This window comes from Macaca thibetana, chromosome 7 (genome assembly GCF_024542745.1).
Source record: "Macaca thibetana thibetana isolate TM-01 chromosome 7, ASM2454274v1, whole genome shotgun sequence".
NCBI classification, from domain to species: Eukaryota; Metazoa; Chordata; class Mammalia; order Primates; family Cercopithecidae; genus Macaca; species Macaca thibetana.
In genome coordinates, this window is record NC_065584.1 from 52,612,890 (window position 1) to 52,624,050 (window position 11,161).

Below are 11,161 nucleotides of genomic sequence, written 5' to 3' on the forward strand. Positions count from 1 at the left end.
CTGATCCGGGAGCACACGGGACATATGGAGGAAGGGAGGGGTGCTGTAGTCAGATTCACAATGGCCTTTAATGCCATGTACTTTAACCTAGTATGATAAATTTGCTCTAGAGGAATAATGCAAGGGCTGGATGGGTGGAGGGGAAGAGAGACAGAAAGGAGGAGACCAAGAAAGGAGCAACACTCTAAGAGAGAACCCAGGGCAGCGGAGATGGGACCTACAGAAGCTTATCTCTATTTGCTTACTGGTTAAGTTCGCAGCCAGATGGCAAATACCTGGCATGCCTTCTACCACCCAAGACAGATGTCGATAACAAATCACACTACTTTTTCTTGCTGAGGTCGGATGCTGCCTCAGAATCTTTCTCAACACAGTGCTCCGGGCAGCCACTGCCAATCAGTCACAGCTGGTACATTAGATGAAACCTATTTGTCATCTCTCATTGTGACAGACATTTTCGGTGGACACGATGGCAGATAGAATGTCCCAATAAGGTGAAAAAAAATGTAGTCACAGATACCTTGGAGGTTTCTGCCGTGGGTCCCTCAATGGAAAGCCATGCTGTGGATGGTGATGGAGAACAGAGAAATAGTGGGTTGGGAGGGAAAACCATGAGGCTTGTTTTGCACGTCTTCAGGTCTGAAGCCCAACAGGGCATTCAAGTGTAAAGGCTGACATGAAAACATGGGTCTGAGTTCAGGAGAAACTCAAATTGGAGGTGTAGGAGAGAGTGTCATTGAAGGCTTGAAACTCAGTGCCATCTCCCAGAATGGACAGAAGATAGAAGAGGGTCAAGACTAGAACGTGGGGGAACACCAGTCCACATGTGGTGTAAGGAGAAAGAAGAGAGGCTTGTGTGATGGGGGAAGAACGTTTCCAGGTGGAGGTAGTCAGGGCGTCAGACACTGCGGAGAGATCGGGAGCAATAATGAAGGCTGCAGTGAGGATTCAGTAACGCGGAGGCCTTTGTGGCCATTTCCAGTAGGTTGGAGAAAGTCAGTGGGCACCAACTTAACGGTTTATTGGCTAAAAAGGTGAGGAAGATAAGACTATTCAGACGCAGGGTTAAAAGGGGAAACTGGAGCATGTTGCTGACTGGGAGGAAGGAAAAGGTGAACAGGTTAAGACTGCAGTTGCAGAGGGACAAGGGGGTTAGGAAGGGATGAGTTAAGAATAAGGAGGATTTCTCCTTGGAAAGAATAGGATTTGTCAGAGTTTCATGTCATATTTATTGGTATGATTCTTACCACTTAACAATAGGGCTCTGTCCTTTTTTGGTCACTCTTTTATCCCCAGTGCCTAGCAGAATACCAGGCACTGAATTTATACATGCCAAATAAAGTGAATAAATGCCAGAACATCTCTTTTTCCTAGATATGAAGGAGTCACCAGGGCCAGTGTTCCATTTATTTAGAGACAGGGTCTTTCTCTGTGGCCCAGGCTGGAGTGCAATCACAGCCCACTGCAGCCTCAAACTCCTGGGCTCAAGCGATCCTCCTGCCTCAGCCTCCCAAAGTGCTGGGATTACAGGGTGCACCACTTTGCCCAGTCTGCCAATGTCCTTGATGGTGGGAGATGGAGAAAATCACCTTAGCTGGTGAGAAAGAGGGTGATGGGAACAGCAGTGAAGGAACTGCTATAGTCATGATCAAATTCCCCAGAATTAATATAAAAGCTATACCAGAATTTTCATTCTTAAAGGCAAAGTAAGGAAGGGGAGGCCACGGTCATTATTTCCTTTAGAAGGAGACACTAGAAGCCATGTGACAGGATTTCTGAAGCTCAGTAATTAATAACAGACAGGTACTTCCATTATAATTTTCTCTTCTTTCAATAGCTAACACCCAAGATAAATACAAAGTAACTCGCCATAATTTCTAGCATTTCTCCTGGGGGGTGGAAGCTTCCTAAGATAAATATGTTAAGAGATGTGCTACTTTTTCAAATGCAAGTGTGATCTGGTCTGAAGAAAAAAATGTTCCTTCCACTTGTGTCTTTTTTCCCCTTTAGACTTAAAATTTTTTTTAAATTTTTTTCCTTTGCTACAAGCCCATGAGGAAACAAAATAACATAGCTGAGTGCCAGAAAACACAATAGCAACAGCTACATCATCACATTCATGCATCTTTGTAATTAAGATGAAATTGATGTGAAAAAAGTATTTTTATTCCTTTAGCAATATTAGAGACTCTATGTTATTTTGCCTGCTCCTTCTCATCTGCTGTTTCTGAACGGGTAGGCATTTTTACACATGAAGAATTTCTGGGTTACCGAGTTCTTTAGCGAGCTCTAACTGCGTCACTCCCTGTTCCTCAGCATCGCTTCACATTTTCAGCTGTCTGTTAACGCTGGGGTAGGAATCAGTCCACCACCAAGGATGCAGAACAGGCCACAGGGCTCAGATCTTCCACTTCCAGAAGAAATGGAAGCCCTTTTTTTCTTCAGTGTTGTCAGGGAAGTGCTAACTCCTTAACTCTCTCAAAACAAATTTGAAATTCTTAGAGAAAAGGTCTTAGAAAGGAAATCCAGCAAGGTTTTGCCTCAGACATCGGTTGGCCTTATGGGAGGCCCCAGTTTGGGTCCCCCCAAAACTCCAAGCTGTAGAAGAAGCAGATTCCAAAGAAATGAGTCCCTCAGGTCCATTGTTCTCTAAAACCAAAATCTGGTAAATGTATTCGTATTGTGGTCTCTGTTGTTTTAAAAAAAGGGCGCTGGCAGTTCCTCATATTATCACAATGAAAATCAAATCATGTGCTTCTGTGTTTGGACATCACGGCACCTCCTACTCCTGACTCTGTGGCTTTAGAGGAGTTTATCACGTGTCCAAGCCAAAGAGGCTCCCTGGGGAATCTCTTCTTTCCCTATTGCTGCAGATGAGCATGTCCAAGCATATACATAGAGGGTGTTCCCCACAATCCTAGTGCATGTGGGGAAACCATAGATATAACTCAAGCCAAATAGCGTGGTTTACTGTCGGCTGGGTAGGAAAGACTTTCCCAACCCGGAAGAGTTGCTTCAGACCAGAACAGAGTCCTGCAGCTGAGTGTGAGCCTCTCAGGGCAGATCAAAGCTCCAGGCTCAATTTGAAGTCAAAGGGAGTCTCCTCTGTGGTTGCGCAGGAAGTGGATAGTCTGGCATTAGTCTAAGATATATGTAATAAGCCACAGTTCAGCCCTCTGACCATCATGACATGGCAGGGACATGATGGGGATGGGAACAAGGGACCAGCCATGGGTGGGGATAGATCCAGTCACCAGATTCATAAAGGGCCTCTAATACGGGCTTTTGAGCTATCTGCAAGTGAGGTTATGAACTCAGACACAGAGGTATACCTATAGGAGGGAAAGGCAATATTCATTATACAGTTTTAATTTTAAAAATAAACGTTAAAATGTACCACAATTTAAAAAGGTTGTTTCGTCATTTGTACTTTTTAAAAAAACTTTTTTTGAGATGGCCCAGGCTGAAGTACAGTGGTGTGATCTTGGCTCACTGCAACCTCCGCCTCCCAGGTTCAAGCAATTCTCTTGCCTCAGCCTCCCGAGTAGCGGGGATTGCAGGCATGTGCCATCATGCCCGGCTATTTTTTTTAATTTTTATTTTTAGTAGAGATGGCATTTCACCACGTTGACCAGGCTGGTCTTGAACTCCTGACTTCAAGTGATCCACCCGCCCCAGCCTTCCAAAGTGCTGGCAGTACAGGCATGAGCTACCGTGCCTGGCCCATTTGTACTTTTTCTTTTTTTAGTATACTATTTGCCTCAAAAGTGGAATGGGCCAGCCTTCCCTCTGCTTCTGTGTTAGCAAAGGAGCTTCTAGCGAGTGTGAATGAATAAGCAGGACTCATGGATTCTGACTAACCCGTGCTCATGGAGAAATTACCAAGGGAAAGTGTTTTACACCCTTTTCCTGGCAGTCAAATGTTCCCTGTTCACCCCAAGAGTATGCTGCTCCAAACAGACCCCAGCCAGCTTCCCCCACCTGTGTCGGGGCTGCCGAAATGACAGTGGGAGCCACACAGATGCAGCAGCTCCAGCCCAGGACTCAGCTTCCTCCTGACACTGCTCCTTGAGTGGACGCACTCAGCAACTGAGTCCCTTGACACGTTGGTGAGAGGGACCGGAATGTTTATGGCATATCTGGAAGAGAGTATATGAAAAGAAAAATAATAGTGCTGGTTTTGTAACCATGGGACCGGCTCAAACCAATTAACCATTGCCTAAGTTGTTACAGCCTCAGCTGAACAGCTGTTAGGGTGTTCAGCCTCACCTTTGACTATGTCACACAGACAAAATTGCCCTGGTACGTGCCATAGGATGAGTTTAACCTCCTCATTGTTAGCACTGCCAGCATAGCAGACTGGCTGCCATGGGGGACTGGGCCTAGTTAGAAATGCCACAAAAGTTTGACCCAACCACCCAGATCCTGGCAATCAAGTTGAATGTTGCCTCCTGTGTCTTTGCCAGTCAACTGGTGATAAGGTTTTTTCTTATCTCAGAAGCCATTGCCATAGTATTGGCTTCTCCAGCCCTTGCTTGGTAACAGTTTCTTCTGCACCAGAAGGAAGCAAGTCTCATGACTATTCATAGGAAATGTTTCACCACAGCGCTGAGTTCTCACTGCTCCTCAAGGGCTTTGGGATGAAAGACGACGACAGCACAGTAACGCTGGGGCCTTGCCAGTTCACACCGGCACCAGTTGTTGAAGCTGCATATCAAAGCTTTCATCTAGAAATGCATTTAGGTTAATGAAATCAGAATGTTAACATAATCGGCCACAGAGCTCTAGTATTTAGAAGACAATTCAGGCCCAGGACACAAAAAAAGTCAACCCATGAAGGCAAAGAAGCAAACAGTGTTATCCATGGGATGATAACGATGATAATCCCTTTGCAATTCTACTCAACAAAAACCTGTCAGGACTTGCTCTGTGCAAGCACTGTGCTAGGTCCCAGGAGAGAGAATTTGCATCTGTCCCTTAGAGACTTTGGTGGTAATTTGGCATCATTCAGAGCTTAGGTTTTGGTGCCAGATGGTTGACAAGCAATGGGTTCCCTAGAGTACTTTCTTCTTCTTTTTTTTTTTTTTAATTTATTATACTTTAAGTTCTAGGGTACCTGTGCACAACATCCAGGTTTGTTATATATTTATACATGTGCCATGTTGGTTTGCTGCACCCATTAATTCGTCATTTGCATTAGGTATTTCTCCTAATGCTATCCCTCCCCCCTCCCCCGCCCCCCTTAGAGTGCTTTCTAGGTATCCCGTCACAGCAGGAACACATTTTATTTGCTGTCAGAAGCTCAGCTCTCATCAGCCCTCCCAGGGATGGCCTCCTGCTCCCAAGTCCCAGTCCCCGCCTGTGTCCCTGCACTATGTTCCAGCCAGGCACTCACTGCTCAGGCCTGTCTCTTTTACCTTGACACAGTGTCCCTCCTGCTTTCCAGCACGCTCATCTGTAGCCAAAGCTCCCAGATGCTGCTTGCCTAGATTTCTAGGATTCATCCGTGGTCTGGCCTGATACTAATTATATCCCGGCTGTGTCCATTGTACTATTGAAGTAAACTCTTATGTCCCCAGCTCCACGTAAATCAGCCTTCAACCTCACCATGTTTTCTTGTTTTTGTTTTTGTTTTGAGACAGCGTCTCACTCTGTCGCCCAGGCTGCAGTGCAGTGGCGTGATCTTGGCTCACGGCAACCTCTGCCTCCCCGGTTCAAGCAATTCTCCTGCCTCAGCCTCCCGAGTAACTGGGATTACAGGCGCCCACTGCCACACCCAGCTAATTTTTGTATTTTTAGTAGAGACAGGGTTTCACCACATTGGCCAGGCTGGTCTCAAACTCCTGACTTCAAATGATTCACCCTCCTCAGCCTCCCAAAGTGCTGGGATTACAGGCATGAGCCACCGACCCTGGCTCAACCTCACCTTTGAACATGTCACACCTGCCCAGAAGCTAGCCCTGACTCCCTATGACTTCAATTTAAGATAAAATCTCAGCCTGAGGCTCTTGGTTTGGTGTGATGTAGCCCAGCCCATCTCAGGTAACATGCCAGCCTTCGTGTCTCCAGCCTCAGTGCTAATTTCATTCCTCAGGTAAGTTCCTACCTTTCCTTCCTGTGTCCTTTGCTCTTGTTGGACTTTGTTGGGATTTCAACACAGGAAGATAGAGGGAGATGGAGGACAGTGACTAAAGGGAACAACATGAACACAGATAAAGACATGAGAATGCACAGACACCAGAGAGGAGATGTGCTTGGTCATTGATATTGGGTCCTTACAATCCCAGAGTCATAGCTCTTATAGATAAAGGAAAGTAAACGGACCATCTGGTCTACCCCTAGCTTCCAGCCTAGGGAAGTATTTTTATTCCCATGCAATATATTAGACCACTAAGACCCCGACAGTTTAAATGGCATAATTGGAGGTAGGGAGAGAAATGTTTAGACAGACAGCTTGGAGTCATCCTATACAAGACCTTTAATGCCAGGTTAAACTTGTACTCAATTCAGTGGGTGCTAGAGATAATTGAAAGCTTTCCCTGGAGCAGTGACATAATCGGAGCTATGCTTTGGGGCAGTGTTTTCAGACTGTGGGATATGACCCATTATTGAGCCACAAAGTCAATTTAGTGGATCATGAATAAAACAGAATGCAGTATTGCTTTGTGAGTTTTGTGTGTGTGTATTGGGTTGTAAGGTAAAACATACTTCTTGGCTGGGAACAGTGGCTCATGTCTGTAATCCCGGCACTTTGGGAGGATCGCTTGAGTTCAAGAGTTTGAGACCAGCCTGGGCAACATAGCAAGACCTCATCTCTACTAAAAATAAAAATAAAAAATTAGCCAGGTGTGGTGGTACACAGCAACTGGGGGGATCACTTGAGCCTGGGAGGTCAAGGCTGCAGTGAGCTGTGATTGTGAGCCATGATCATGCCACTGCACTCCATCCGAGGCAACAGAGCGAGACCCTGTCTCAAGTATATGTATATATTTCTTATTATGAGTCATGGTCAAAAAAGCTTGACAGCTCCAGTTTTAGCCAGGCATGGTGGTCCATGCCTATAAGTCTCAGCACTTTGGGAGGCCAAGGTGGGCAGATCACTTGAGCTCAGGAGTTCCGGACCACCCTGAGCAACATGGCGAAATCCTGTCTCTACAAAAAATTAGCCGGGCATGGTGGTATGTGCCTGTAGTCCCAGCTACTTGGGAGGCTGAGTCTGGAGAATGGCTTGAGCCTGGGAGGTCGAGGCTGCAGTGAGCCGTGCCACTGCACCCCAGCCCAGGTGACAGAGTGAGACCTTGTCTAAAAAAGTCTCAAAAAAGAAAAAGAAAGAAACAAGAAAGCCCCAGCTTTAGAGAGATTCATCTGAATGAGGGTATAGAAGGAGACTCCTGTCACAGCCCAAGCGGGAGGAAGTAAGGTCTGAATGGGAAGGAGAAGCCAGGCGAAGGGAAAGGAAGGAGTGGGCATGAGGGATTGGCGGGGGTAAGAGTGTCAGGATGTGGGGGCTCAGGGAGAGGGAAGCATCAATCAGGCATGACTAAAAGTCACACCTGGGTGCTTGAGGAAATGTTAGTGTCTACAGCCAAGGGAAGAAGCCAAGGGAAGTTCAGAGAAGGCGCTGATTTGAGGACCATCTCAAAAGACCGACAGAAGGACACACAGCAATCGTCAAGTATTGGATCAGTTGAGGTCCCAACAGAATCCACTCAGATGGCTTCAATGAAGAGTCCCAAGTGGGCGGGGCACGGTGGCTCACACCTGTAATCCCAGCACTTTGGGACGCTGAGGTGGGCACATCACCTGAGGTCAGGAGTTCGAGACCAGTCTGGCCAATATGGTGAAACCCCACCTCTACTAAAAATACAAAAATTAGCCGGGTGTGGTGGTGGGTGCCTGTAATCCCAGCTACTTGGGAGGCTGAGGCAGGAGAAGAATCACTTGAACCCGGGAGGCAGAGGTTGCAGTGAGCTGAGATCACGCCACTACACTCCAGCCTGGTCGACAAAGCGAGACTCCATCTAAAAATAAATAAATAAATAAAAATTTTTAAAAAAACAAAACAAAATAAAAGAGTCCTGAGTGAAGGGAGGATTTCCAGAGCTGTAGGCAGGTTGAAGGGAACCAGCCTGGGATCATGAGGCCCTCAGAGGTTAACCACAGTAGGAAGCTCTTCCTCTCAGATTCCCTTGGGCCCCAAGCTTGCAGGACAGCCCTTCCCGTCCACTCCCCCATCCCCAAACCAGTACACAACTGCTATTTGGCTTGTCACCATCACTGTTTCTCTTGCTACTATTATTTCTATCCTCACCATCACCCTTACCCATGCCAAGGGCTTTATACACATTCTCATTTAAACATTTTTACCTCAAGAGTTGGTGTTGGGCTGGGAGTGGTGGCTCATGCCTGTAATCCCAGCACTTTGGGAGGCCGAGGCAGGTGGATCACTTGAGGTCAGGAGTTCAAGACCAGCCTGGCCAACATGATGAAACCCCGTCTCTACAAAAATACAAAAGTTAGCCAGGCGCTGTGGTGCATGCCTGTGGTCCCAGGTACTCCGGAGGCTGAGGCAGGAGAATCGCTTGTCTGGGAGGCAGAGGTTGCAGTGAGCCAAGATGGTGCCACTGCACTCCAACCTGGGTGACACAGTGAGATTCCATCTCAAAAAAAAAAAAAAAAAAAAAAAGAGTTGGTGTCATGCCAGACCCCTATTAACTCCAGTAGGGATGGCATCAGGTTCAAGAGGCTGAAGAAGAGACCCAAAGCCGACAGATGAAACATGGGGTTTATTGAGAGGAACTTATACAGGATGGCCGGGTGGCAGCAGGCTGGGCCAGAGAAGCACCAGCACCTACAGAAAGTAGGCAGTTTCTATAGTGTTTTCATTTAGTACCCTTCCCCTAACAACCTCCACCTGGCAACCTTCATTTAACCTAAAACAAAGGGCCTTGATCCCCTGCACAGCCCATTCCACAGGATGGCACAGGCTCTCAGATGTTCCTCATAAATAAAATATAATGATGCCAGGCGCAGTGGCTCACACCTGTAATCCCAGCACTTTGGGAGGCCGAGGCAGGCAGATCACTTGAGGTCAGGAGTTCGAGACCAGCCTGGCCAACATGGCAAAACCCTGTCTCTACTAAAAAAACAAAAATTAGCCAGACGTGGTGGTGCACACCTATAGCCCCAGTTACTGAGGAGGCTGAGGCAGGAGAATGGCTTGAACCCAGGAGGCCGAAGTTGCAGCCTGGCTGACAGAGTAAGACTCTGTCTCAAAAAAAAAAAAAGATAAAATGAATCTTGGAGAAATCAAAACTACTGGGGAAAGGGAGGGCACACTGAGAACCATCCCACTAACCCGACCACCGCTGGCCTTCGCAGGACACCATGAACCACACGGTCCAAACCTTCTTCTCTCCTGTCAATAGCGGCCAGCCCCCCAACTATGAGATGCTCAAGGAGGAGCATGAGGTGGCTGTGCTGGGGGCGCCCCACAACCCTGCTCCCCCGACATCCACCGTGATCCACATCCGCAGCGAGACCTCTGTGCCCGACCATGTCGTCTGGTCCCTATTCAACACCCTCTTCATGAACCCCTGCTGCCTGGGCTTCATAGTGTTTGCCTACTCCGTGAAGTCTAGGGACAGGAAGATGGTTGGTGACCTGACTGGGGCCCAGGCCTACGCCTCTACCGTCAAGTGCCTGAATATCTGGGCCCTGATTTTCGGCATCCTCATGACCATTCTGCTCATCGTCATCCCAGTATTGATCTTCCAAGCCTACTGACAGATCAGGAGACATCATGCAGGCCAGGAGCTCTGCCCATAACCTGTATCCCACGTGCTCCACCTTCCATTCCTCACCCTGCCCCCGGAGAGGAGTCCTGTATCAGCCCTTTATCCTCACACACTTTTCTACAATGGCATTCAATAAAGTGCACATGTTTCTGGTTAAAAAAAAAAGAAGATACAAAGAATCTTTGGGCTGGCTGCACTGGGAACTCTGAACACACATTCAGGTGCATCTGCCATACAGGGTCATTCTCAGGGTAGGCTTAAGATATTACTGTCAGGTGCATCTGCCACGCACAGGTGCGTCTACCATACACCCCACCCCGGCACGCCCTTGAATGGCTCTCAGTCTCATCACATTCCCTGGGGCCAGGTATACAGAGGAGCACTGGCACCAGCGCAGCAGCAACACAAACCACTGCAACAAAAAGAGCAACGAATACGATAGAAGGTTCTCCCAAGCTCTTGGGAGCTCATCTTGGATGTGCCACAGCAGGCCCCTGGTGGAGGAGAGGGGCGGCTCTTTGTAGGCTCAACAATCCGTCTTGTCCTGAAGAGAAGCCACCATCTGTGCCTAGTTGGACCCTTGCTTGTGCTGTGAGCTCAGCCTCTAGGGCTGCTTGGAGCATGGTCAGAAGCGGCCAGCCAACTACAGCCGCCACAGCTCAGGAATCTGAGCCTTGCTCAGTCAGATCCACCCCTTGCAACTACCCTTCCAGACCTTTCAGCGTTTTCAGGGCATCTCTGTACTCACACATCAGGCCCGATCCATCAAGCATAGCGGCTCTCGGGCCCCATATAGACACGGACAGCCAACCTGGGACTTCTCCCCGCGGGTCTGCCCTTCCTAACCTCTTCATCTGGGGCTTTTCTCCCATCTCCTGCTGGGTCCACCAACTATCATGCTGGACCCCATTAACTCCAGTAGGTCAGGATGTTACTTTTGGGACTAGAAAAAAATTAAAAATTAAAAATCCTTTTTTTTTTTTGGAGACGGAGTCTCGCTCTGTCACCCAGGCTGGAGTGCAGTGGCAATCTCGGCTCACTACAACCTCCGCTTCCTGGGTTCACGCAATTCTTCTGCCTCAGCCTCCCGAGCAGCTGGGATTACAGGCGCCCGCCACCACGTCCGGCTAATTTTTTGTATTTCTAGTAGAGACGGGGTTTCTCTATGTTGGTCAGGCTGGTCTTGAACTCTCGACCTCAAGTGATCCAACTGCCTCAGCCTCCCAAAGTGCTGGGATTATAGGCATGAGCCACTGTGCCTAGACAAAAATTTAAAATATTTTAAAAATTAAAAAAAAAAAAAAAACTTCTGGTAGGGGTAGTACCATGTCTGAGAGGTCAAAGAAGAGACCCAGAGAATGAGA

At 47.8% G+C, this 11,161-nt stretch overlaps 1 protein-coding gene across 1 annotated transcript; it reads left to right on the top strand.

The window, feature by feature from the left end:
* Positions 1–9,309: 9,309 nt before the first annotated feature.
* Positions 9,310–9,951, top strand: LOC126959355 (interferon-induced transmembrane protein 3). Its single transcript, XM_050798280.1, has one exon. The coding sequence runs from the start codon at positions 9,388–9,390 to the stop codon at positions 9,784–9,786; it is 399 nt and encodes a 132-aa protein (XP_050654237.1). The 5' UTR covers positions 9,310–9,387; the 3' UTR covers positions 9,787–9,951.
* Positions 9,952–11,161: the final 1,210 nt, after the last annotated feature.

Coding starts and splice junctions, on each gene's coding strand:
- LOC126959355 (XM_050798280.1), top strand. CDS start 9,388: ATGAACCACACGGTCCAAACCTTCTTCTCTCCTGTCAATAGCGGCCAG.